The sequence below is a fragment of the Tenrec ecaudatus genome, chromosome 9, assembly GCF_050624435.1.
Source record: "Tenrec ecaudatus isolate mTenEca1 chromosome 9, mTenEca1.hap1, whole genome shotgun sequence".
NCBI classification, from domain to species: domain Eukaryota; kingdom Metazoa; phylum Chordata; class Mammalia; order Afrosoricida; family Tenrecidae; genus Tenrec; species Tenrec ecaudatus.
The window spans coordinates 148,216,750-148,243,295 of NC_134538.1; the positions used below are offsets into that span (position 1 = coordinate 148,216,750).

General features: G+C 57.0%; 1 protein-coding gene and 1 pseudogene across 1 annotated transcript; one reads left to right on the forward strand and one right to left on the reverse strand.

Moving 5' to 3' along the window:
• Positions 1 to 50: 50 nt before the first annotated feature.
• On the forward strand, positions 51 to 26,197 carry CCDC136 (coiled-coil domain containing 136). The gene is made up of 19 exons (XM_075557388.1): positions 51 to 722; positions 779 to 935; positions 1,197 to 1,304; positions 2,985 to 3,242; positions 3,323 to 3,397; positions 9,519 to 9,848; positions 12,553 to 12,664; positions 13,742 to 13,910; positions 14,117 to 14,257; positions 14,479 to 14,637; positions 14,866 to 15,036; positions 15,398 to 15,583; positions 17,305 to 17,499; positions 17,912 to 18,139; positions 18,278 to 18,721; positions 18,995 to 19,207; positions 20,124 to 20,387; positions 20,994 to 21,266; positions 25,879 to 26,197. Exons 1-19 carry the CDS (start codon positions 51 to 53, stop codon positions 25,987 to 25,989), a joined length of 4,266 nt encoding a protein of 1,421 aa, XP_075413503.1. The 3' UTR covers positions 25,990 to 26,197.
• LOC142456575 (ubiquitin-like protein 5 pseudogene) lies at positions 8,041 to 8,244 on the reverse strand (annotated as a pseudogene).
• Positions 26,198 to 26,546: the final 349 nt, after the last annotated feature.

Below are 26,546 nucleotides of genomic sequence, written 5' to 3' on the forward strand. Positions count from 1 at the left end.
CCAGAGGCTAGGGTACAGGGCTGCCTGGGGTCCCCGGAGACTTCTCCTAGATGGGTTCCTGGCTCAGGCTGGGTGAGATCCGGGCCATCCAAGTCCCAGACCAAGGCTACCCGGCCTCCAACCCTCTTGGTGCTCAGGGGCCGGGAGGCCACAGCACCGGTCTGGGGGGCCACCGAGCCGGGTCTGCGCTGCCTGCGGGTGGAGACAGGACGTGCAGACGTCGGGGGGCGCGGGGAGGTGGTCAGGGCCGCGAGCACTGTCGGTTTACAGGTTTGCTCTTCTCAGCGCGCTACCGACCCGTGGCGCACCGGGGCTCCGCGCCACCCAAGATCCCCGGCTCGGACCAGGGGGCTTGTCCAGACCTCTTGGGCCCGCGTACCCCCCGCGGGGAGCTCTCGTCCGCAAGGCTGCCGGCAGCTCCCTCTCCCCTGGGTGCCGGCACAATGCGGCCTGCCGGCGGGTCAGGGTCGCGCCCCCACCCGGCGCGCCCGCCAGCCCGGGTCCCCGAGCAGCGCGGAGGGCGGGCTTCCGGGCGGTGGCGTCAGGTGGCCGCCAGGCCCCGCCCCCGCCTCCTGCGCACCGGCCTCGGTCCCCGGCCTGGCGGTGCGGCGGCTGCTCCCGGCGCTGGCGCGGGCGCGGGCGCGGGCGCGGTGGCGGAGCGGCCATGGAGGCGGGCGCCGGGGCCGGCGCGGGAGCCGCGGGCTGGAGCTGCCCGGGCCCAGGTTAGAGCCACGGCCCCTCTCCCACCGCCACCGACCCCCGACCCTGCGCCCCGTAGGGCACCCCCCAGCCTGGCCTGTCTCCGTCTTCCCCACCCCAACCGCACCCTCCCGAGAGCCCCGGATCTGCCTACCGTGCGACCCTGCATCCCCTGCGCACCCGCTCGGGCCCGGAGGCTCCTGCACCTGAGAGTGGGGAGGTGCGGGATGAGCGAGGTCCGGAGGGAGAATGGAGGTTCTGACGCACGGCCCAGCCCTTTCTCCAGCTCCCCTCATCTGCCGCCCCTTCCCCAGCCGCCCCACCCTCTCATCCCAGGCCCACCCCCTCCCTGCCTGCCGCCTCAATCTACACGCCTTTCTTTGATCAGTGCGGGGCCAGGCGCCTGGAACTTGGGTGCTGATGGTGGCAGAGAAAGGCAGGGACTTCCTCGGGGTTAAACATTTCTGGGCCCCACACGCTCCTTCCCCCACTCACAGGGGCCACGGTGACCACCCTGGGCTCCTATGAGTCCTCTGAGGGAGGCGACAGGAAGAAAGGCCAACGCTGGGGGTCCCTGGAACGGCGGGGGATGCAAGCTATGGAGGGTGAGTCTCCCCAAATGCACTTGCCATCTGTCTTCCTTCCTCTGACCCCTCATGCCACCTCACCCCCCAGCCTGGCCTCAGGACACAACCCTTCCCTTAATTCATTCCTGCCCCTCCTCCCTGGCCTGAGCCCACCCTTCCCTGGGGAGGTCCAGTGGGGGGCATCCCATGGGGGCTCCAGGCAGGCCCATGGGACCAGGTTATGTTCCCTGGGAGAGCTACCAGACAGACAGAGAGGTCTTGTGGCAGGGGACTGCTCTCACTGCCACTGACCCAGACCCCAAAGGTCTCTTCTAAAGGGCAGGGCTGGGGGCCTGTGCACTTCATGGGGCCTGTGGCTTGTGTCCTCCCTAGTCTTACTGCCTGCAAGGGCTGCCTGAGCCAGGCCACTTAAGGCCAGCCTCCCCCCACCGGTCCCTATCACAACCGTGTGACTTGGCAGCGGCTGCCAGCCCATGCCCCTCTGGAAGGCTGCCAGTCTGTTTTTAGGACTTCCTGCGAAGTGCCCCTAGACCCCTCTGCAGACTCGGTATGGACAACACTGCCCCTCTCATGAGGACAGATGGACCAAGGGGCCCCAGATGCGCCTCGAGCTTTGGATTTTGGCAGATCTGAGGCCAGAGAGTCCGGATTAAAATAAAGCGCAAGCAGGGGCCATGCAGAGAAGAGTTTGCTATTTAGGGAAGCTGCATTGCAGTAAGGAGGGGTGCTCAGCGCCGGAGGCTAGGGCAGGCACACCCCAGTTTCTGAACACAGGAAAGTGGCCAGATTTTGTGTTACATTCAAGTCTGACCTAAGACTTGCCTGAGCACCGCCATGTGGCCAGCAGGCCAGGCCCCGGGAACGCTCCGGCAGGACAGGGGAAGGGAGACCTCATGACACCGAGCAGGGAGTGGAGGAAGGACCTGGTTGGACACTTCAAAAAGCCTGTTTGTTAATATGCCTCCGCAAGGGCTGCAGTGTGCATCCAGAACATTTAGAATCATCTCGTTCGGCATTCTCTCTTTACCTATTGACATGCAATCCTTTCTTAATATGAATACACACATACACACACACACACACACACACGCCCCGTTCTTTTTCAACTTCAGCTCCATTCTTCCACTACTGACTTTCCGAAGCCAACCCAACACACAGCAAATCACTGCCAACTACAGGTCAGGTTAGAACTGGCTGTGTGAGTTTCCGACACTGACGTCTGTGGGAGTAGAAAGCCCTGTCTTTCTCTTGTGGAGAAGCTGGTGGTTTCAAACTGCTAACTCGCAGTTGGCAGCTCGACACAGCCGCTAGGCCAGCACATCTCCTTTCTTACCATGGAGTGGATAGTTTTTACCCACCCACCCCCAAACTAAACCCTGGCCCATTTGGCCTAAAGATCTGTCTGATGGCTGGTCACTTCGCTTGACCTCTTGGCCTGATCCCCAGAGGCCAGGCCTAGAAGAAGCAGGCATCTTGTGCCAGCTTCCCATGGACGGCAGTATTAGGGGGCCACTGAGTGCAGTACTGGGCAGAGGGCTCTCTACACTTGACACACCTGACTAGTCACCAGTGCAGGTCCTGCCAGGAGCTTCTCAGGGGACACCAGGTGGCACTATTAGACCATCTTTGCCTTTGGCAGTGCCTTGGGGCCAGGAAGAACCTGGGCCTGACCCCCTGTTGGGTGGGTGTCTCTCCTAGGGGAGGTGTTACTCCCAGCTCTCTATGAGGAGGAGGAAGAGGAGGAGGAGGAGGAGGAAGAGGAGGTAGAAGAGGAGGAAGAATCTGTGCAGAAGGGTGGCAGCACGGGCTCCCTATCCCTCGGCAAGCACCGGGGCCTGAGCCTCACCGAGACGGAGCTGGACGAGCTGAGGGCGCAGGTGCTACAGCTGGTGGCAGAACTGGAGGAGACTCGGGAACTGGCCGGGCAGCATGAGGATGACTCCCTGGAGCTGCAAGGTGAGAGCCCAAGACTCCTGGGACCTGGGCTTGAGGGCTCTGCCCGGACTGCAGGCGTGACTGGGCTCCCTCCCCTGCAGGGCTCCTGGAGGATGAGAGGCTGGCCAGCGCCCAGCAGGCCGAGCTGTTCACCAAGCAGATCCAGCAGCTGCAAGGTAACTCCAGGCCGGCCCGGGACCCTGAATACGGGAGTGAGGCGCCCAGATGCTAACCGCAGGCTCTGCACTACGAGCCATCCCCAACTCCTCCGAGAAGCCTGGTGCTCTGCCTCCAGATGCCCTATCGGATGTTCTACTCAGTCAAAGGGGGAGGGGGGACACGTAGAACAGCAACAGGGCTGGAAGGGAGGTGGGCAGCCGAGTACTTGTTTCTAGAGGGTTTGACTGACTGGCTAAAAGAAACAACCCAATTCAGTACTTTAGTCTTATTTCTTCCTTTCCATTTTTTATCTCCTCTCTTTCCCTACTTCTCTTATCTTCTTGACATATTTAGCTGACTCTTCCATCCTTTCCTCCCCCTTCTTGCCCTGTCACCTCACAGCTTCTCTTTCTTTTCCCTGGCTTCCTCTTCCCTCCACTTCAGTGCCCAGAGAACCATGCCAGGGGTGGGAGATCAAGGTTCGATTCCAGCCCAGTTCTCTTCTCCTGTCCCACCAAAGACACCATGGCAAAGGGCAGCGAGCCAATGCGAAGTGACTAAGGGAGCCCCTGTGTTTGTTTAAGGGGAACAGGGCCTTGAGGTCCTGAGCCTGTGGCCCAGAATCCTTTCCTCTGACACGCACGGCCCTTTGTCTCTGGGAAGCAGCAAGACAGGTGTTCTGCATTCAACCACATCACCAAATCCAGGGGAAGCTTTGATGAGTTCTGTGGGCTTCCAGAAGGTTTGGGGGAGCTGTCCTAGAAAACAGCAGGGCCTCTCCAGAGAGAAATGAGATCAAGCCCAAAGTGAAGTATAAATGGGAAAGGCAAGCCAGGAAGGAGGCCTGGGGAGGCGATGGGAAGGGGGAAGATGTGAGCACAGGCCGCCTGACAATCTGCCTTTGTGGAGACTCAAAGAGAAGGAGGGAGGGAAGAGAGAGAGACTGGGCACTGGCCTCAGGTCCCCTAGATTCCTGGGCCCAGCTCAGCCGATCATACTGGGCCCAGCTCTGCCGATCATAAGCTTGATAATCTTGGAAAAGCCGCTTGTATTTTTCTGAGACTCAGTTTCTCACCTGGGGCATTCAGATGGGGTACATTCATTTGTTTATCAGCCATTTAGTGAATGGCTCTATGCTTGAGGGAGCCCTGGTGGTGTAGTGGGTTACCAGTTGGACTGCTAACCTCAATGTCAGCAGTTCAAAACAACTAGCCACTCTGTGGGAGAAAGATGAGGCTTTCTAGTCCTGTACAGAGTTAAAGTCTTGGAAACCCACAGGGGCAGTTCAACCCTGTCCTGTAAGGTCACTATGAGTCAGAATTGGCTCCAAGGCAGTGGGTTTTTTTTTTAGATGTGCTTGGAAGACCAGCCATGTACAGGGCAGATCAGATCCCCGTGGGAATGAAGAGTGTGTTTACTGGGAAGAGGCAGAAAATAAATGGATAAACAATGATACCAGCTCAGTGACAATAAATGTTATGAAAATAATCTGATACAACCTGGATAGAGTGAGATGGGGCTTTATTGGGCTGCTAAGGGAGTCATTAGGAATTGCTATCTAATTGTTGAGGGGCCCTGATGACGTAGTGGTTACACGCTGGGCTGTTCATCGCAAGGTCAGCAGTTCAGAACCAACGGTCATTCCTCGGGAGAAAGACGGGGAGCTTTCTACCCCATAAAGAGTTCCTGTCTTGGAAACTCACAGGGCCAGTTCTGCCCTGTCCTGTAAGGGCCGCTATGAGTCGGCATCGGCTCAATGGCAGTGAGTTATCTAATTGAGTTGGAAGATCAGAGTCCAAGTCAACATGGAAGTCCACTCTAGACCCAAGAGAGGGGAGGAAGCAGGGCTGGAGGTACAATTTTGGTTGTCAGAGTAGAGATGGATTAGGATCTAGGAGAGATGGCGGGAGAAGTAGAAGAAGTGGGGAGAAAGGGCTCGGGCTCTGGGACATCCTGGCACACTGAGGTCCAGTACAGAAGAAGAAACGAAATAGACAGGCGTGGGGCTGAAGCCCCTGAAGTCCAGGGCAAAGAGTGCTTCCAGGAGAGAGAAGCAGGGAAAGAGTAAGGTGTGGCCCCGGGAGTACTTTGTCTTTTTATTTTATTTTTTAAATTATTTTTAAATTTATTTATTTATTTTAACAATTTATTGGGGCTGATACAATTCTTTTCACAGTTCATACATATACATACATCAATTGTATAAAGCACATCTGTACAGTCTTTGCCCTAATCATTTTTTTCCTCTTCTTTTACATTTTATTAGGGACTCATACAACTCTTACCACAATCCATACATATACATACATCAATTGTATAAAGCACATCCATACATTCCCTGCCCCAATCATTCTCAAGGCATTTGCTCTCCATACTTTGTCTTTTTAAAGTGAGCAAGACTAGCTCTGTGTGCATCTCTAGACCAGGAAAGGCAAGATCCTTTGCAAGGACCAAGGGCATTTCTTCAGGTAGAGGGGGAGTCCGAGCTGTACGAGGAGATGCATCACCTGGGAAAAGTCCGTGGACGGCTGCTACTCAGCGGGGTGGCGTCTAGGACGAGAGCCCCGCTGGTCGGCCGGGGGCGGGGGAGGGCGGGGGTGGGGCTGGTGAAGGAGGACCTCTGGCTGTCCGCGCGCGCGCTTTGCCCGTTTCCGCCGGGAGGGGGCGCGCGCGCATCCAGAAGCAGCGGGTGTTGCTAGGCGGTTCCGGCCGCCACAGCCCCTCGGGGGGCCGGGACCGGCCGGTCGGCGGGAGGCCCCCCAGGAAGACAGCTTGTGGGGGGCCGACGAGATGGAGGCTATAACCAGTGAGTGAGGATCTCGACTTATAAGGCCCGCAAGCCGACGACGCGCGGGCCCTCGGCCCCGCCCCGACGGTCCCAGCCCCCCTGTCAACCGGCGGCCCAGCCCGGTCGGCCGAGCCAACCCCCGCCGGAGCCCGCCCCCTCCGGCTTCCGGATAGGCACCGCCCTCGGTCCCAACCCCGCCCCCGTCCAGGCCAGACCCCGCCCCCGTCCCCAAGGAAGCGTCTGCCCAGGCCGAGTGGACACCCGCCCACCAGACTCGCCCCTTCCTCCTTTCCCCAATCAAACCCCCCAAATCAAATCACTGCCATACAGAGTAGAAAACCCAGTCTTTCCCCTCCCACGGAGCTGCGGCTGGTTTCAAACTGCTGACCTTGCGTCTGCAGCCCAACGCATGACCACATAACACCGACACCACCCTGGCTAGGCTCTGAGCACTCCCCAGACAAGGTCAATTTCTAGGAACCAGACTTCAGAGAACCTGGGAACCATTTGAATCTAAGGTCAAGTGAGCGTCAGGGAAGTAGATGCTGGTCCGCTCCCCACAGAAAGCCCACCCTAGGTTCTGGGACCTTTATCTTAATAGGTAGTGGACTCATTTGACTAAGTTCCAAGAGAGTGATCAGCTCTGTCTTGGTCGCAGCGTGGTGCCCGACAGCGGGGAGAAAGCCCACTCTTGATGACCCTGTAAGGCAGAACAGAACTGCTCCTTAGGGTAGGGGACTCAGAGACTCTTTATGAGAGCTGCAAGAGCCTCTTCTGTCTCCCAATTGGCTGGTGGGTTTGAATTGCAGGTTTTGCAGTTAGCTTAACCCTCTGTGCCCCAGGGCTCCTTGGGGTCGAGTGAGGATTGGAACTAGGAAGTCTGAGAATCCAAATGGAGTGACGAAGCTCGGTTGTGGCACTGAGCTGATGATCAATAAGTACCGCTGTTTGAACCAGAGAGTAGACGCAGCTAGGAATATTCTGGAACAGAAAGGATGGGCAACAGATGTGCCTGGAACTTCACGTGTGAGCTAGAGAGAAGGGCAAGAGATCTCCCCCTAAGCCCCCTGTCCACTCAGCACTAGTATATCCCAATCTGTCCACAATTGGTTTCTCAAGTGTGTGCTCTATCCTAGCGTAAAGAAAACAACCAAACATTGAATTCTATCCACACGTTGTTCTTGTTAGGTGCTGTCAAGTCAGTTCCAATTCACAGGGCCCCTGTGTACAATGGAACAAAGCACCGGCGTTCCACTCAATCTGCACACAATTCACCGCCTGTCCCACTCAATCTGCACACAGTTGTTGCTTTGGAGCTCGTTGTGGCAGCCACTGCCTCAAGCCATCTCTTGACGGTCTGCTTCTTTTTCACTGCCCCTCCACTTTATCAAGTTGTTTCAGGGACTGTTCGCTCCTGATAACATGTCCACAGTTTGTGAGACAAGGTCTCACCATCTTCCTTTCTAAGCAGCATTCTGGCCATATTTCTTCCAAGACAGATTGCAGTACTTTCGATCTCCTTCACCCGCCACCACAGTTCAAATGTCGATTCGTCTGCAGTCTTCCAAACTCATTCTCCAACTTTCACACGCATATGAGGCCATTGCAAATGCTCTAGTTTGGATCAGGCACACGTTAGTTTTCAAAGTGACATCTCTGCTCTTCAGGACTTCAATGCGATCTTGTGCATCAAACTTTTCATCGTTGGATCTCTTTGTTGTTGTTGTTGTTGTTGTTGTTAAGAAGCATCTTAGTGTTTATTAATGTTGAGTTATTAAAAACAAACATCCATACCAGTGTGGGTAGGGGGGAGCAGGGCAGGGTCAAGGCAGAGGAGGAGGAAGGAATTCTGCCTTTTTGGTAAAAAAGCTCCTAGTTCATCCCACCATGGATTTCATAGTCACCCAGACACACGTGGCCCTTAAAGATGGTGTACCACTTCTTAAGGACGATCTTGTTCCAATGGGTGCCCGTTTGGGCTGCGATCAGCTTCTTCAGATCCCCGATGGTGTCACCCATGCTGCATCTGACACGGACCTTCTTCCCCAGACGGTCGTTGCAAACCACCTCGATCATCCTGCCTGGAGCTTGAATCTCCTCCAAGTTACCAACCCCCCCCCAACCTTCCTGGCTCTGTTGGATCTCTTCACTGCTGCTTCCATGAGCACCAACTGTGGAGCCAAGCAAAATGAAATCTTTGACAACTTCAGTCTTTTCTCTGTTTGTCGTGATGTTGTCCGTTGGTCCCGTTGGAGGATTTGGGTTTTCTTTACACTGCATTCTGCTCCACGGTGAAGGCTGCAGTTCTTGTTCTTCGTCAGCAAGTACTTCAAGTCCTCCTTGCTTTCAGCAGCAAGGTTGTGTCATCTGCTTCTCGCAGATAGTTAATAAGCCTTCCTCCTGTGCCTGAGACATGCATACAGACAGCAGATGTTTGCTGAGCTGCATTATGCCTGAGCTCAGTACCGTGGCGGTGCCTTTACTGTACTTTCTCAGTTCCTCGGATCCCAGATGGGCACCTGGGCTCAGAGGCCCCGAGCAGATCCACAAATACAGAGATTTACATGCACTGACATGTTCCCTCCATAACTTAGAAAATAATCATGAATTATAAAATGTTAGCATGTGGTGAAAGGACAAACAACACAGGCATATGTGATGTAGAAGTTAAAGCCCAGGATGCCTTTTCAGAAGAAGCCACTCATCATGGTTGGGGCACGGGTCTCTTGAGACCGCTCTCTGTCTCTATATTTCTGTCAATACATATCCTAGATGTATTATTTTTAAAAACAAGACTATCAAAAAAAAAAACAAAAAAAAAACAAGACTATCTATTTTTCCAGCTTGTTTCTTTCTAGTTAGACTACCGTGGGCATCTTGTCATATCTTCTCTATTGATCTACCACTTAAAAAACATACTAAACAAAAGGCCTTTTGTAAAGTTAGGTGAAGGTATTCAGAGCACATCACAGTTTTACACTCAATAATTCATATACCATCGGAGTCAACTCATCCATTGCGACCCTCTCAGCACTATCCCACTTCCTCCCAGAGCTTCCGGTTTCCATCCCTCCTCCTTTCTGTCCCCGTGAATGTTTCTGGAATCTGCGAGTTTTTTGCAAAGATTCAGGACATCACCAGCGAATTACTGTAAAATAACGTTTGGCATTTTAACTGTCTGACGAGCCCCTAGCTTGTACTTTTTGTTGGCAGTAGTTCGAGTTGTTTCTACTCCCTCTGGGGTTCCCTTCTCTACCAGAGGAGGCTGCTCCTCCCCTGGGGCTGGAAGCAGGGGGTTGTGTCTAGGTGGGTTGCAGCGGAGCCTTCTGACCGTGGCCTCCCCTCCCCAGGTGAGCTGCGGTCCCTCCGCGAGGAGATCGCCCTGCTCGAGAGGGAGAAGGATACTGAGCTGAAGGACATCGAGCAGGAGCTGCGTTTGGCCCAGACGGAGATCCGGACTCTGCGGCAAGCGGCGGAAGACTCTGCCACGGAGCATGAGAGCGACCTGGCCTCCCTGCAGGAGGACCTGCTGCGGATGCAGGTGGAGCTGGACGACATGGACCGCATCCGTGGCGAGTACGAGATGGAGATTGCATCCCTGCGAGCCGAAATGGACATGAAGGGCTCCTCCCCGGACACTTCCCAAAGCCTCACGGCCTCTGAGCTCTGCGACCTGCAAGGTAGGAGGCCTGCCCTGCGCCAGTCCCACCTGCCCTTCGCAGCCGGTGGTTTGTTAGGCCCTTCGTTAGAATCATCTAGAAGGAAAAAAAAAACCAACCCAAAAAACAAACAAACAAAAACCACCCAGGTTGAATGTAAGACTGTGAAGGAGTCTCACTCATCCTGATGAGTTGCAGGTGGAATGGCCTGGGAATCCAGGCTTCGTCAGCAGGCTGTTTCTTTGACCGAGAGAATGTCCTTTCCGGGCAAGTGTCCAGTTCCCGGAAGAGGGACCAGAGGGGCCTGTCACCTCAGGAACCTTCTTGCAGCTCTGGCACGTGGCCCTTTGCCCAGACTGCTGGATGGTGGGCCCCCAGCCCTGTGCCCCACTTCTTCGACTCCCTTAGTTCTCACTGAAGTAGACACATCGGGGAGCATCAGATGAGAGCACAGGCCAGCTGGAGAGGGAGCATGTTATTTCTAGTAATGCATGGACTCTCAAAGGGTTGGCTCTGTTCAGACGGAGAGGCTCCGGCTAGTTGCTAGGACTCATGATGTTGGAGAGCTTGCCTTTATTCCGACGCTAGATTGATGATCTGGGGATAATGGAAGCCTATTTAGGCTAGACCAAGCCGAGGCTGTGGATGAGGTCATCCAAGCAGAGCACATTTTCCCAGCTGCCTGGAGCCTGTGGACTGGTGGGGCTCGGAGAGGCAGCCTAGCACAGTGGAAAGGCCTCAGGCAAGTTCAAGACCCAGCTTGGTGCCCGCTCCACTAATTAGCAGGTTGAACATCTGGTTGGTAGCGTGCTGAGCCTCAGTTTCTGAGGCTGTAGGCTTAGAGCTAGTCTTTACCTGTCAAGTGATTTCTTGCACGAAAGACCACTGCTGGGTGGGATTCAGGAACAGGACAAGGGCATTTGGGAAGATGGTGTGAAATCCAGATGGGGACAAGAGTGGATCTGGGTCGATCATGAAGTACCAGAGTCGAGTCCGTGGGTGGGCCACATGCACCCAGGCACACAGAATGTCAACCATCAGAACTAGGATGGGAACTCTCCCAGAAACCGAAAAATTTTCTAAAATGAAACATTTATATTTTAAAACCTTAGAGGGGCAACAGCGAGTATTGGAGAGATGCCTATAGGAGATCAAAATAATAAACCTGACCTGAACAGTTAAAACTTTGTCACTTGATACATGTTGGGCCTGATGTGGTTGTCAGCATTTTCTCTGTATGTCTATGTCTGTGTGTTTTTATATCGGATTGTGTATTTTGCTATATGTTGAGTTTTTGTTACATGTTTTTCTGGTTTTCGATATATGAAACCCAGGATTGATGACCCTACAGAGACAACAAATAGAAAAAGGGTTCCTGGGGTGGGGGTGTACAGTAGGGGAAGGGAGAGGGAGGGGAGCTGATACCAAGGAATTCAAAAAGGCAGAGACACTCTGAAACTGCTTGTGGCAGCAATAGCGAACGCTGCTTGATGTGATTGAACTATGGAATCATATGGTATCTGTATTAGCTCCCAACAAAATGGTTTCAAAAAAGAAAAAGAGAATGCAGAGGGCTGTTTAGGAGACCTGGTGGTGCAGTGGGGGGAAGCACTGGGCTGCATCCTGCTCGGCAGGAAACAGATGAGGCAGTCGGGGGGGGGGGGGGCCTCTGTAACTGCTCTGTTCTGTCTGTTGGGTCCCTGCCAGTTGGAGCCAACTCCATGGCACCCGGGTCTTAGGTGGGGTGGGGCTGAATGCAATGTCTGCCATGTCGAAAGCGCTCGCACAGGAGATGAATGTGAGGCGGAAACAGCCACGTTGCGTGCTTAGCACATGGTTGGTTTCCATGGTTCATTTCCTTCCTCTCTCGTGGCAACCTCAGTACCCCGAGGACTATAGAGGACGCAGTAGAGGTAACTTTCAGGGTGTTGAGCCTTATGGTAGGTACGGTAGATTCTAAGTAAAGGGTCCAAATTAAAGCAAGTCCTCACACACTGCTATCGAGTCAAGTCTGACTCATAGTGATCCCGTAGGACAGGGTAGAACTGCCCCTGTGGGTTTCCGATATGGGAGTAGAAAGCCTCCTTTTTCTCCCCCGCCCCCCCTACCCAGAGGGACTGGTGGCTTTGAACTGCTGACCTTGCAGATTGCAGCCAGGTGTGTAACCACGCTACCACTAAAGCAAGTGACTATCCCTGAGATACTGATGGCATTGTCAGCGTCAGTGTTAGAAGGAGGACGAGATGTGGGGCTGGTGGCAGTGGGTTTTTCGGTTAGCAGATGAAAGACCGTTGGAAAGAATCCCTGGGCCCATCCAGGCCAGTGTATTCGGCCTGGTGACAAAGGACCCCCCGAGTACCTGGGTCCTCTCTGAGCAGCTAGGCCTGGCAGTGCGGCATCTGGCAGTTTCCTGCTCTCGGGTTTTTGCAATGAGGCCATAAGAAGAAGAGTCAGAAACGGCTCAGTAAGCCTTTCACCACAACCAACCAGGCCCTTTACTGAAACCCTCCGAAGCTGCAATTTCAAGTCCCAGCCTTGGTTTGGGCTCTGAACATGAGCACACAGTAAAGCCATCTGGGAGAGGGTGGAGAGAAAGCCCCTCGCAGGGTGGGAGGTTCTGGACCCTGCCTCCTCTCTCCCTGCACATGCTCCCTCAGCACGGCCTCTGCCCTCCATTTCTCAGTGGGGAAGTTGGGCCTCACCTCTCTCTGCTTGTCCTCTGCAGAAGAACTGGAGCAGCTGCGGGAGCGCTGCCGGTACCTGAACGAGGAGTACCAGGCCCTGAAGGAGAGCAACAGCAGCCTGACGGGACAACTTGCCAACCTGGAAAGTGAGCGGTAAGCCAGGAGGAGGCTGGCAGGGGCCCCAGGTGCTCGGCCTTGGACAGAAGCCCGCAGAGCCTGCATCCCTCTGCTTTTGGGGAGCCGAACCTCTCATGGGGCTCTCAGGAGACAAAGGCCTAGAAGCAGCATGGGCGGCGGACAACCCATTGTCTTAGGACCAGAGTTGAGTAAGTCCAAAAAGCTTTTAGACATTGAGTTCTGGTTTGCTTTGCCCTCCAAAATACCAGTCACTCCATGCAGTCGATGCCACCTCATGGAGACCCGATAGGACAGGGTAGAACTGCCCCGAGACTGCAACTCTTCCCAGGAGTAGGTACCCTCCCTTTTCTCCCACGGAGTGGCTGGTGGTTTCAAACTGTGGCCTCTGTGGTTAAGCAACTCAACACATAACCACTACGCCAAACTCACTGCCATGGGCTTACCTACCTGCCAATTCATCACGACCCTTAGACAAGGTCAAACTGCCCCTGTGGGTTTCTGAGACGGTAGCCCTACAGGGCTAGAAAGCCCCATCTTTCTCCTGAGGAGCGGCTGCTGGTTTCGAACTGCTGCCCTTGCAGTTAGCAGCCCGACACATAACCACTACCCCACCACAGCTGCCTGGAGTGTATTAAAGGAGCCCTGGTGGTACAGTGGTTAAGCACTCAGCCATGAACCGAAGCATCAGTTGTTTGCATGGGCGAAAAATGTGACCGACTGCTTCCGTACAGAGTACAGCCTTGGGGATCCCACGGGCAGCCCGTCTCTTCTGACCTGTCGGGCCACTCCGAGGCAGACCAACCCTTCGGCAGTGAGCTTTTGGTTTGCAGATTTGAGGAGTGAGTCCTTCGTTGTGGGCACAGAGCTGAGCAGTCTCCCCAAAGCATGCCTCCGAGCTGGGGCGGCTGGCCCCTGGTCCCCTCCTCAGGTCCAGCAGGCCTGGCTCCCAGGGTCTCCCAGTGCCAGCCAGAAGTGCTGAGGGCTTCTCCTGTCACCTCTTAGACAAGTTGCTTTGAGGCAGGAATCCTGAGCCCACGGCCCCTACTTTTGCCGAAGTGAAGGCAGACCCAGCCCTGGACCTGTGTGTTACAGAACACGACGGGCAACCGAGAGGTGGCTGGAGTCCCAGACGCTCAAGTCGATGGCGTCCGTCGAGTCGCAGACGTTAGAAATGGACTTCCTCGAGCCTGATTCCGAGACCCACCTGCTGCGACAGCGGCTGCTGGGCGCTGAGGAGCAGATGGTGGGCATGAAGAGCAAGGTAGGCCGGGCCGCGCCCCGCGGAGGGCAGGTAGGCGGCCCCCTGCACCGCCTGCCACTCATTAGCTGGGACGCCTCCTTGGCTGGGGCCAAGGGCGGACATGGGGGCATGCCCGATGGATGGCCAGCTGGGGACGGTCCCCTGGAGGGGGTGCCTGCTAGCCTGAGGCCTGCCCGCCCGGGTCAGCCTGGCTTTCCCCCTCTCAGTGCAAGGAGCTTTGCGGGGAGCTGCAGGAGATGCAGCACCAGCGGCGGGCCAGCGAGGAGGAACATCGGCGGCTGCAGAAGGAGCTCAAGTTGGCGCAGACTGAAGTGCTGAGATTCCAGACGTGCCACAGCTTCACCCAGGTAAACACGGACCGACAGATGGATGGACAGATGGACGGGGGAAGGCAGCCGTCTGCCATGCCCCACTCCACCCCACCCCCTGGGCGCTGCAGAGGGCCCTGAGGACCGACATGAGGACCGTCTAGCAGTGTGTTTGAGAAGAGAGCCAGCGAGCGAGACAGGCAGCCCGGGGGAGCCTGTGGCTGCCAAGGTAACCACTCTGCCTCGACCTACCCCTGCAGAACGAGGAGCTGAAGACCAAGCTCTGTGCCCTGCAGACGAAGTACGATGCCAGCCAGGACGAGCTCCAGGATCTCCTGAAGGTGCAGCTCCAGCTGCAGACAGAGCTGCGACAGCTGCGAGTTGCGAAGCCCACGGTCATAGAGAGCCCAGCAGACAAGGTAACAGGCAAGCAGAGGGCCGGTGAGGGTCCCAGAGCACCCTCCTGAGCCTCCAGGGTAGAGGGGTACAGTAACCCCAGTCCTCACCTAGGCAGACTTCAGGTTGAGGAGCATCTACATTAGGGCAGAAGAGGAGCCGCTGCTGCCACTGGTGCCGGGCAGGGCCTGGCCGGCTGGAGAGAGGGCTGAGGGAGACAGAAGGCACTGCCCAGAGCCCCCTCCCCGCAGGAGTTGCTGTGCCGGCTCCAGAGGCTCCAGCACCAGTACCAGAGCCTCACGCATGAGAAAGAGAGGTTGCTGGAAGTGCAGCGGCAGCTGCGGGAAGACCTGGGGGCCCTCGAGGCCGAGCTGCAGCGCCTCCGCAACATGGAGGCCTCCTTCCGCGAGAGTGACGAGAAGGTAAAAGGAGCGTGAGGCGAGGCAGTCTCCCGCCAAGGGCCCTGATGGGGACAAGTTGTGTGCCGGTGAGGCGGATGCAGGAGACACTCACAGCCCAACAGGATTCTGTCCAGAAAGGCGGTCGGTCTCCGCTTCCTTTGATTTTAAATCAGAGAACCAGCCTCTAGATGGGAAGCCTTTTCCCTCCCCCGCCTCCCAGGCGACCTATGTGGGATTCTGTCAAGGAGGGTTCCTGGTGGGGCTCTCCTGCCTCCACGGGAGGAAGTCGGGGCTGAAAAGTCCAGGGTCAGACACCTTGGTCCTTCACTGGCTGGGAGGACAGAGAGTCCTGGGTGATGGCAGACCTGCCTCCCGGCCCCAGAACAGAGAGATGCACGCCCAGCTCCAGGAAATGAAGCATCTGTACCAGACCAGCAAGAAGGAGCGGGAGCATCAGATGCACATGTACGATCAGCTGGAGCAGGACTTCTTGAACTGCCAGCGGGAGCTACAGCAACTCAAGTGCACCCAGGGTCTTAAAGAGGACAAGATCAAATGTCCCATGAAGGTAATCATCACCGGAGGGGTGAGGGCTCCCCAGGAGAACGTGGTCACAGAGGCCAAGTCACATCGGCTTCCGCCACAACTGAGTGAGCACGGCTGGAGCAGAGGCTGAGCCGTGGGCGGCTCACCTGAGGGAGGTGAACCCTTGGCCTTGGCCTGGGCTTCGAACCAGAGCCATCGGGTCCAGACGTCACAACATCTAGACACCAGTCTGAACACCCACCGGAGGCTTTACCTGCGATCTCCCTGTATGCAGGCCTTCCTACACTGATGGTAGGACCATGTTGGCAACTGGGAACCCTGGAAGTGCTGACACATTGGTCAGCACTTCAAAACCAGCCGTGGCTCCGTGGGAGAACGATAAGGTTTTCTACTCCTGTCAAGAGTAGAAGTCTCTTTAAAGTCTTGGAAACCCATGGGGGCAGTTGGACCCTGTCCTACCGGCTTGCTGTGAGTCAGTATCGACTCGATGGCAGTGCGTTTCTTTGAGTGATTCATGGAAAAGAACATATGCATCAGTCCATAAGAGAGCCCCATTGGCATAGGGGGTTAATCTTTGGGCTGCTACCCTCAAGGTCAGGAGTTTGAAACCACTAGCCACTCTGGGGGTGAAAGAGGATGCTTTCTACTCCCAGAAAGAGTTACAGTCTTGGAAACGTACAGGGCTGTTCTTCCCTGTTCCTGTGGGGTCACTAGGAGTCAATCACCTTGATGGCCAGAAAGTGAAATGGGTACACACACACACACACACACACACCACATACCACACACATGGTCCTGATGGAAGCCGAGAGGTCCAGTTTCCTGAGGCACGGCCAGAGATGGAGCCTGTGACTTCAGGGTAGTCCAGTTCTCTCAGCACGAATGTCAGCCTCTTCACGGGCTCTCAGCTCACTTCCTGTCCGTCATCGCTTGAGGTAATGACAAGCAAGCCCTGGCTCCTAATCCATCTTGAGTCATGCAAGCCGTTAAGAGCTACCTTGTGCTGGGCGTGCGGCGCGCCCAGTGACGGATAGGAAATGGAGAGGTCAGGGCGCATATGGGAGAACAAGCACATGATCTCCACGGCCCATTCTGACAGAAGCACGCGATGACCATGCCCCTGCAGAAGACACAGGATCGAGAAGTGGGCCACCTCAGCCTCCACAGGCTCCTCTCCCCTACTCCCACCCCCACTCAGAGTCAGGTCCCCTGGGCTACTTGGTGGTTTACACCCCATCTGCCAGCACCTCCTGTCCTGGGGAAGAAGAGCCTGCTGGCCCCACAACCAGCTGCTTCTCTAGTTCCCATTGAGGGCGCTTTGGTGCTAGATGTAGGTTGCTGGATTCTTGGAGTGATTCTGTCACTTCTAGAGACTGAAGAGCTGATTATGACAACGAGGCCATCAGAGTGAAAGGAAGGGCCAGGCCCAGAGGCCAGTGGGGGCTGAGGAGCAGCAACCATGCCCAGCTGGTACCCAGAGAAAAGGAGGGGGGGGGGGCAGGGAAAATGCGCCGCTCACCTGGACTCCAAAGGGGATAGTAGGAGAAATACCAAAGGCATGGCACCAGCTGGGGTTCCCCACCCCAGGCATCTGGGCCTGGCCTGGCGGGAAGGGCGGGCTCTCAGAGGCCCCAGTGACTGGCAGGTGGCCACATGGGTGCAGAAGCGCATGGCCCGCCACACAGCACCGTGCAGCACCAGGGAGACTCCTTTCCGGTCACACCCACCCACCCCTGCCCGCAGTGTGAGGAGCTGCTGTGCAAGCTGAGGGCGGTGCAGGAGAAGTACAAGGCCAGCCAGGAGGAGCTGGGGCAGCTGCAGGTGGAGCAGTGCCAGCTCCTGGAGGACCAGCGGCGGCTGCAGGAGGAGCAGGGCCAGCTGCAGGAAGAGCTGCACCGGCTCACCTTCCCCCTCCCCAAGTCGGGGCTTGTCCAGAAGGTAACGGCCAAGGACGTTCCCACCTGCCACTGCTTGGGCACGCCTGCCCGGCCTTCCTCCCCCGGGCACCCCAAACCACAGCACAGAGTGACAGCCCTTCAGGGTGGCTCTCAGGAGGGTTTGTGAGCTGAACACACATTTCTCGCTCTGGTCTCCCTCGGAAGGAAATGTCTTGGCAAGCGCTTTGTAAATTCTGAATGACAGTGTGACCCAGTATCACAAGTGATTGCCGCTTCATTAGCAGAGCTCTCTTGAAAGACTCCCCATCCCCAGATGGCCATGCTAGACTCTGAAGGGACGGATGGATGGATGGGGCCCCAGAGGGAGGCAGGAGGCCCTCGGCCAGAACAGAGGCCTGCCCCCGTCAGTCCCCATCGCACTCCCCTCTCCTGGGCTCTGCTCTCCCTCACAGAGTCAGGAGCTGCTTCAGAAGCTGCAGGACCTCTGTGAGCTCCAGGTGCTCTGCCAAGGCATGCAGGGAGACCAGAAGATCCTGCTTCAGAATCAAGGGGCCCTGCTGGAGGAACAAATGAAGCTGCACAAAGAACTGGGGCTCCATAAGGAGTTGTGCTTCCAGGAGGTGTTGGAGAAGCCCAAGAACTGCAAGTCGTCCAAGTCCTCAAAGTACAATCCCAGCAAGGTAACCACAGTGCGAGCCCTGGAGCCCATCCTCCTGAGGTCAACTGCAAGGCACGGGGGGCGTGCGGGGCTGCGGCAGCAGAACAGGCTGAGCTTAACGCCCATGTCTTCCGCCCCTCCCTCCCCTGCTGCTGGGCAGTCCAAGGAGCTGAGCGAGAAGCTGCAGGGTCTGCAGGCACTGTACCAGGCTGGGGAGGCCCAGCAGGAGCTGCTGCAGCAGGAGCAGGGCCGCCTCCTGGAGGAGCGCCGGCGGCTGCAGGCCGACCTGCAGCTCTGCCTGGAAGAAATGCACCTGCTTCAAAACCAGTCCCCGGCCATCAGGATGAGCCTGGAGTCGTGCAGGAAGAGCTGCGAAAGCCTGCCCGCCCCCGAGACTGCCGAGAGCTTCCACAGGAGCTACACGAGCAGCGAGCAGGAGGGCAGCACAGGGAGCTTCGCCAAGAGCTACCAGAGCAGCAGCCACAGCAGCGAGCTCTCCAACAAGAAGAGCTACACCAGCAGCAGCAGCAGCAGCAGCGTCTCCTATCAGAAGAGCTACACCAGCAGCCTTGACCAAGACACCGCTGAGCCTGAAGACCTAGAGGTAACGACAGCCAGGCGGCCAGAGGTCAACGTGGCCAGGTCACCCAAGGGAGGCCCCAAGGAGGAGGTTGGGAACGGGTGCAGCAGCTGAGCCCGATAGCTGGCTACAAGCCACCTTCCCAAGCCCCTCTGACCAACCCAGAAGGGGAGCTCCCGTCTGGATGGAGGCCTACCTGAGACTTGGGACTTTTTTGGCAACACTGGCGGTGTTCTTTCTGGGAAGAAATAAAGAGTCTCCCCACCCCACGCCCCATCCCCGCCCCGCCCTCCACAGCACTTTGAGGAGATGGTTGCCCAGGTGTTAACCAAGCTGCAAGCAGTGCAGGCCATGTACCAGGTCAGCCAGGAGGAGCACAGCCTGCTGCAGAAGGAGCTGCTGAAGCTGCTGCAGAAGCAGAAGGTGCTGAAGGAGGAGCTGGATGCCCGCGAAAGGGAATTTGCAGAGTGCATGGAAGGCTCCGAGACACCCCAAAACGACAAGAACGAGGTAACCGCCCACTCGCCGTGAGGCAGGCTGCCTTCTAGGAATCTGGAGAGCCAGAGGAGGGCGCAGCCGCCTCTAAAGCGGGCAGGAGGGCCTGGCTGCCAGACCATTGGAGGGCCCCTCGCTGGCCCAGGGAGGCGCTGCTGACCTTGGCCACCCACTGAGCCGTGGAACCCCAGCCACAGAGACCGACTGGGCACAAGGGTCCTCCCTTGGAACCGCTTGCTGCTTCCGTCCGTGTGACACCTCCACCTGTGGGGGTCGCTGGGACAATCCCAGGGGGCTGCGAAAGCAGATGCCTTCACTTGATCCTGGATGGCGGGCCTCGGTGCAAAGCCTTTTTGTTGCCAGGGTGGGGGCACGGAGTGATTTTTTTATTTTCTGAAAAGGGGGTGGTAGCCCAAATAAGTTTGGGCACCTAGGGTGTAGACTGGTCCACGTCGGGGCCTGCTGAGGACATCCTGGTCTGCTGCCGTCTGTGAAAACAGGCAGGACCAGGGTAGGGAGTAGGGGCCTAGCAACTCTGCCTCGGGCTCACGTGACCTTCCGTAGGCCCAGGAGCTTCCGACAGCCCCTTAGCTGGCCTGTGTTCCCACAGCCGTGGATGAGGTCAAGGAAGCACCCCGTAACAAAGGATGGCGGAAGGCAGCCCTGCGGGGGGACATTGCGCACGCACGCACGAGGCCCCAGGAAAAGTGTAGTCACTGCTGGTTAGGTTAGAAATCACCGAGGCCTCACAGTAGGGAGCAGCAATCTGGATATCTGTTTCCCAGGCTTGTGGTCCGAGTGTTCATGGCCTCCATGCCTGGGGCAGGCTTGAGCTGGGAGCCATCCCAGGCAGTGAACCCCCCCCCCCCACAAACCACCACCACCACTGGGGCAGCCTGTCTGCTGGTAACCAGCCCCCCACCGTCTGCAGATCAAAGAGCTGCAGAGCAAGCTGCGGGAGCTGCAGCTGCAGTACCAAGCCAGCATGGATGAGCAGGGGCGGCTGTTGGCTGTGCAGGAGCAGCTGGAGGGGCAGCTGCAGTGCTGCCAAGAAGAGCTTCGGCAGCTCAAGGAGAGGAAGTGTTCCTTCTCCTCGGACCTGCAGAGCAAGAACTGCAATCAGAACACCAACAAGAACGCCAGCGGGGAGAAGAGTAAGACGCGCAATCTGGACTTGTGTGAGGACAGGCACAGCGTGAGTATGGCCTGGGTGGCCAGCTCAGCAGCAAGGTGGAGGAGGGCCTGGGAGATGCTTCTCCCCCTGTAAGTGGAGGGATGCGCCCAAGTGAGGTGGCGTGACTGCAGCATCTGAAGGGGTTTGCCTGAGCAGATAAGGGGTGCTCCCCTTTCCTGTGACACCACAGGGAGGAGTACAGACTAGAGGGACCGTCCCCATGGCCACAGCCCCAGCTTCAACCACTGGTTCCATCCCCTGACTCTCCTTTGCCGGGGCTTCTGTTCTTCCTGGCTTATGAGCCCCGTAGAGCCAAATCTAGGAAGCGTGGGGGACATGTTCCAAGTAGCCGTGGACTGGGTAAGATGGGTGTTGCCATGCAAAGATTGGAAGTACCATTGAGGTATGAACCAAGAATCTTGAGCTCTGCTTGCTATTGGCTACCACTTAATCACCAAATAGATGTGTTAGTCCAGAGATCCTAGGATGACTGCTCAGAGTCCCAGGGCACAGTGCTCCACCCTGGCACTGCGACACAGGGGTGGGTTGGGGGGGGGACGGGACAAATGAGAGGGTAGGCCATGTCTGGATAGCAGCATCCCCACCCGCCCTGCATCCGCCCCGCAGAGTCTGGAGGTGGTTCTGTACTACAAGGCCAGCCAGAATGATTTAGAAGAGCCCCCGCAAGAGCAGGAAAGGAGCAAGGAGGAGGAGGAAGAGAAGAAGGAAGAGGCCTGGGATCAACTCTCTGAGGCAACAGACGACACTGAAGTGGCATCGGTGGAGGATCCCGAAGAGAGGGAAGAGCTCCCTGGCCCAGAGAACAAAGAGGAAGGGGGTGACAACGCTTGCCCCGAAGGCTCCGAGGAAAACCCTCTCAGAATGTCTGAGAGCAGAAAGGTAACTGACGGCAAAGGCTGGGCCAGGTGGGAAATGGCTGTGGGGCTCAGGTGCTCCAGGTGCCCTGCCGGAGAGCAGACTCCCTTGGGAAAGAGGGCAGGCATGAGTCCTGATGTGTGCACTCGGGGTGAGGGGTGGGGGGCAGTGGGAATGGGTGGAGAGGGGCCCCAAGAACATGCTTTCTGCGGCAAGCCTAGGTCAGTTTGCTGTGGAACCTTCTGGCAAAGCCGCTTTGGCCAATGCAGGCCAATGGAATCCTCTCTCCCTCCTCTTCCATGGTAGCCCTTGGCTGCCTTACTCCAGTCAGGGCATCTCCTCACCCCCTCCTTAGACCTGCACTAAGTACATGGGTAGTGTGGAGCTTTCGGGGTACACTTGTTGCCCAAGGCAAGCCACTCAGCCAGCTCTACTGCTGTGCCCTATTAGATTTAAACCTTCTGGTTATCAGTGTCATTGTTAGGGGTACAGGGGAGGGAGGTAAATCTCTTCGCAGGTTTGACAGGAGGCCAGCCTCGGGGTGGTCAAGGGAGAGATTCAGAGTAATTCACAGTCTACGCAGGGGACCCAGGCCAGTCAGTCCCAGGAGACCACCACGACTCTCACTCTTCTGTTGTCGCTGGATCTGTGCCAGTTTGGCCTGCGGGTGATGTCCTGGGAGAGGTGTCAGAATGGCAGGGGTGGTTTACCGATCGTGCAGAAGTGTTCTCAGTGTGTTAGCAACTGGCCCATCTGTACGGGTACGTGCCAGCTCAGTCCCCACCCTGCTTGAAGTCCCTGGGGTCCCCGATTCTGTGATGAGCTTGACGACTTCTGGGGTCAGTTTGCCGGTGACAGTTTAAAGCGTGTTTGTCTGCCCTCTAAACCAAGTCCCGGGTGGCAGGAATGCAGTCACGCCGAGGGGTAGCGAGTTTTCCCTCAACTCCGTCCAAGGCAGCACTGGCGAGGGCCCAGCGCCTGCCTCCCAGCCCTCTGTTAACCCCGTGGGAAGGGGCCCTTCCTCAGCAAGGGCAGCATCCCAGCCCACCATGGGATTTCCTTGAACTCCAGGGGGTCTAGCCAATGCTGACTTAGTGCCTACTTGAGTTATACCTCAGGAAGAGCTACCAGGTGGCTGACCCCACCTCTTCTGCCATGACATGTACATGACATGAGCAGCTGCGGCTCCCATCCCCCCTCTGGAGAGGGTGCACACAGAGCACCAGCCCCTCTCCCTGGTTGGCTCTGACTCGCTTTCCTGACCACGGGAGGCTCTCAGCCGCCTGTCGCACCCAATCCCCAAGTGCTCAGAGGGGTGCAGGGAAGCAGATCAGAATGTGGGACTTACCAAAGTGAGCGGAGCAGCAGCCCGGCCCATGACCAGCTCCTCAATGAGCCAGGACATGTACAAGCCACGTCCTTCCGCCACCACCCCACCCCAAGCTCTTCTCTGGAGCTCCACCCATCCAGAGTCACTCACCTGCATGAAGGGTCTGGGTGTGCGTGCCCCCAAGCGATTGGCAAGATTGACGCACTCAATGAGACAGGAAACTGGGCTCCACTGTACTGCCTGACCCATCCGTGGTGCATCTTTGATGGGTGTCCGTGGGAAGAACCAGGGTCCCGTGTAGGGGCCTCGCAGAAGGACCACTGCGCAAGCTGACCTGCTTTTTAACCTCTCGCTTCCTCTCTCTCTCTCCCCCATGTCTGATCACCCTCATTCTCTGTTGGATCCATGCGTCCACGTCTTGCTTCACCGCCACCTCTCACCCGCCCCCCGGCCACTCCTCGTGCTGTTGTCCTGTTCCGTGTGTTGCAGCCATCCCCTGCCCTCGAGCCCCCCATCTTCTCCCTGCCTCTCGTAGGCCTGGTGGTCGTATCGGCTTTGCTCTGGTGCTGGTGGGCAGAGACGGCGTCTTAACACAGGTACTGGTACAGCTTCCTCTCTTTCTGAAGGGGTGGCCTGTTGGCCTGGCCTCTCCCCCGGTCCCTTTCCTCTCTGCTCCTTGCTTCTTGCTTTTGTCAGTGCACAGCAGGTTGGCTTATCGCCCTGGGCTTTCCCTCGGGCACCCACGAAACCCTTAGAATCCCTGCACATGCCTTTGTAGTGCCCGGGGAGCCGGGATGCTTCCAGAGACATGTCCGAGCTGGGAAAGATAGACTGAGCCCAGCATGGCTCCCGCACTCAAAGCCGCCTGACTTCTGATGTGCTGGCGGTTGTCTGTGAGGCTGGTCTGGCCTGGGCTCTCTCTGACCCGGAGTCAAGCTCTCCTACCCCACGGAGGCTGCCCACGCTCTCGCAGTGGGTGTGTGACATATGGGGAGGGGAGGGCTGGAGAACTATAACCCTCCTCCGGGTCGGTCCTGGCCGCTCTACCCCTTCCACCAAACCTCAGCTTCGGGGCTTTGGAGAAATCAGAACGAGAAGGGAAACGTTGGCAGGGCTCCGTTTGTCCCTGCTGGAGGCCAGCTTTCTCTGAGGTTGGCTTCTCCCCAGCCAGAGATGGAAGCGTTCTGATACCCTCCCGGCAGCCTCCCACTTGACCTCTGTCCATGTCACATGCTCTGCCCACAGGATTCAGGAGACAGCATGTGGCTGGTGGTCTCAGGTAGAAGCCCAGGATTCCTCCTGCCTTCTAGAAATGACAAACTCTTCCCTCTTGGCCTGTTTGGGCTGCTTTCTTGTGCTCTTCTTCCCCACCCCTACCTGCACCCCACAGGAGTGAGGTGCCCGAATCTGCCGGCGCAAGAGTAACAAGGGCTTCTCAACACTTACTTTCTCCTCTCTCCTCTCTGATTCCCCATTCCCTTTGTTCTCCCTTGCCAGCCTTTCTCCCCTCTCTCCCGTGGACGTGGACCGTCTGCATGCTTTTATCGACAGAGGTCACGCCCTATACCTGCTCTCCTCCCTCTGTGAGCTCCCAGATAGCTACCCCGCTGTGGGATTCGGGGGCCCCAAAGCATTGGGCCTGAACCTCTTGCAAACTCACGTTCGGCCAGGCTCAATTGGAGAGAGCTGCCCACAGGTGATTGTCTTGACCCAAGGGTGGAAATATGCCCGTTCATCCCTCTTGACGTTCATCCTATTACCTGCTGTCCATTCTCCTAACCTGTGACATTTCCATCTTCCGTCTCGGCCTGGAGACTGAACCTGCTCAGTTTCCCTGCTGGCTTCAAGTCGCCCTCGGGGGCGGCCAAGCCCACCTTCCAGACCTTCAGCCAAGTGACAGGTGCGGACTGAGCCTCCACAGGGTCAGGGCAGGTCCTCCAGGTTCTCCTCACTCCCCTGTGGGCCATCTAACCACAGTCATCCAGCAAGGTGCACGACTGTCCTACCCGTGCTCTCTCAGAGTGCCTGCAAGCGCACCGTGGGAGAGCTGGTCCCACGCCTTGCCTAAGCCCCACAGACTCATCGGCTTGCTCCACCAGCTGAGGGACCCAGCCGACAAGCCAAGTCCTGCAGGACTTACCCCTGGGGACACCCAGCTCGGCTCTTCACTCAGCCAGTCTAGAACCTTCCCTCTGCCCAGTGCGAAGCGCCCCTGGTGACATTTAGGGATTTTCAACTCCCTCTTCCGGTGAGGTCACCAGACGGGCATTTCTATCAGTGCAGAAACATCGGAGCGCATCAATATCGTTCCTAGCTGTCTGCAGTGAGGTATTTTTCTCACACCACGGGCTTGTCTGTGTGCCCCTCCGTTTCCTCACCTCTGTTCTCAGCGCCGCTGGCCACAGCGCTCGGGTCGTCGTTGCTCTGGATAGCTGCCTCAACAGCCCTCTCTACGTCAGTCATCCCGGAGCCCAGGCCTTCTTGGCTCCGACGAGACCCACTCCCTCCCGAACCCTTCTGTCTGCTCTCTCGAGCTGATGCTCAGTGGCTCCAGAGCCAGCGCTTGTCTTTGCAGGAATCGGATCCCACCCTTCCAAGAACTCGTTTCCCCAGGGCGCTTGTTCGCGTCCAAGACTTCATGTTCCCCACAGGATGCTTCTTTGAGTGCTTTCCGATGGCGTCATCCATGGGCCCAGGAACTGACAGGCGTCACTGGTGGTCACCCGCCCCATGGAGTCAGTCGACACACCTGGCGACAAAGGGCGTTTTCATGACCCTTCCCTGTCCCCTATCGACCTGGACTCCGGGCGTACTTCCTTCACTTCCCCTATACCTTATCTGCCCCCATCCTTACTGGTTCCAGGGTCCTTTCTCCTCCATAAAGCCAGAGTTGCTGCTCTCCCAAAAGCCTGACTCCACAGGACAGCCAGCCCCTTTCTCAAGGAGGCCACTTGGAGGGTCTCTGAGGTCTGGCTCCTGAGCCTGCCTCTCCACGTGTAGGAACCGGCATTCCTTTTACCTCATCAGGAGATATTGAAACACGCACTGAGGCAATCACAGGAAATGATAGATAGATAGATAGATAGATAGATAGATAGATAGATAGATAGATAGATAGATCTATAGATAGCTATAGCTAGTATTTCAGGTACTTTGGGTGCAGGGCTAAGAGGCCTCATCACCTCCAACAGTTAGACGGGAAGGAGGAGGGGCTGGTCCCCAGTGATCCTGAGGGGGTCTCCGTGCTGTCTGGCTTTGAGAAGCTGCCGGGGGCTGGGCACTCACCGTTCTCCTTTGGTCCCACAGAACATGTTTGGGATGTGGAAGCCCGTGGTGTTCTTGGCCATCGCAGCCGTGGCTCTGTACTTTTTACCCGGCATGCGGCAGCAGGAGACGGATTTCTGCTTCCTGGACTGATGGCAGACCTGGGCCCGCCGAGGGGGCATATCCCCAGTGCCCCCCACCCCCCTCAGCTCCGTGCAGGACACTGTGCCTGAGCCCCAGCCCACCCGTCTGCCCCACTCGCTCCAGCTCCTTAGCCTTGATCACCCCGGCTGGAAAGGCTTGTGGCAGGCTCCTGGCTCCCATCTTCTTCCTGCCCCGCCTAGCAACCTTGTAATTAAATGTCAACCTAATTACACGAGACCCTGTGGCCTCTCATTTGCTCTGTGCCTCACACGCCACACCCAGCAAGCAAGCGATTTCCCTTCCAGCCAAGTCCCTCACAGAAGAATCTGCCTCCCTGCCTCTCGCTGCCAGCTGGATTGGCTTGCATTGAGCTTATCTTAAGCCACTCTGCACGTGAAGAAATGGAATGAGCTGTGCCCTGGAGGGGAGAAGGTGTGCAGATGACCTCCCTTGGGGTGCCCACGTCCATGGCCACCAAGAGAGAAATTATCCCTGTGGAAGCCTTTGCGGCTTGGTCCATGGGCTTTTCTAGGGCTTCCCTGCCAGAGGAGCCAGTCATTGAGGAG

What these genes read in the sequence shown, in the direction of transcription:
- CCDC136 (XM_075557388.1), top strand. Translation starts at nt 51, where the DNA reads ATGGGTTCCTGGCTCAGGCTGGGTGAGATCCGGGCCATCCAAGTCCCA. An exon ending in CTGGAGCTGCCCGGGCCCAG is followed by an intron (nt 723 to 778) that starts GTTAGAGCCACG and finishes TGCGCCCCGTAG; the next exon opens with GGCACCCCCCAGCCTGGCCT. An exon ending in TGTGTGAGGACAGGCACAGC is followed by an intron (nt 20,388 to 20,993) that starts GTGAGTATGGCC and finishes TCCGCCCCGCAG; the next exon opens with AGTCTGGAGGTGGTTCTGTA.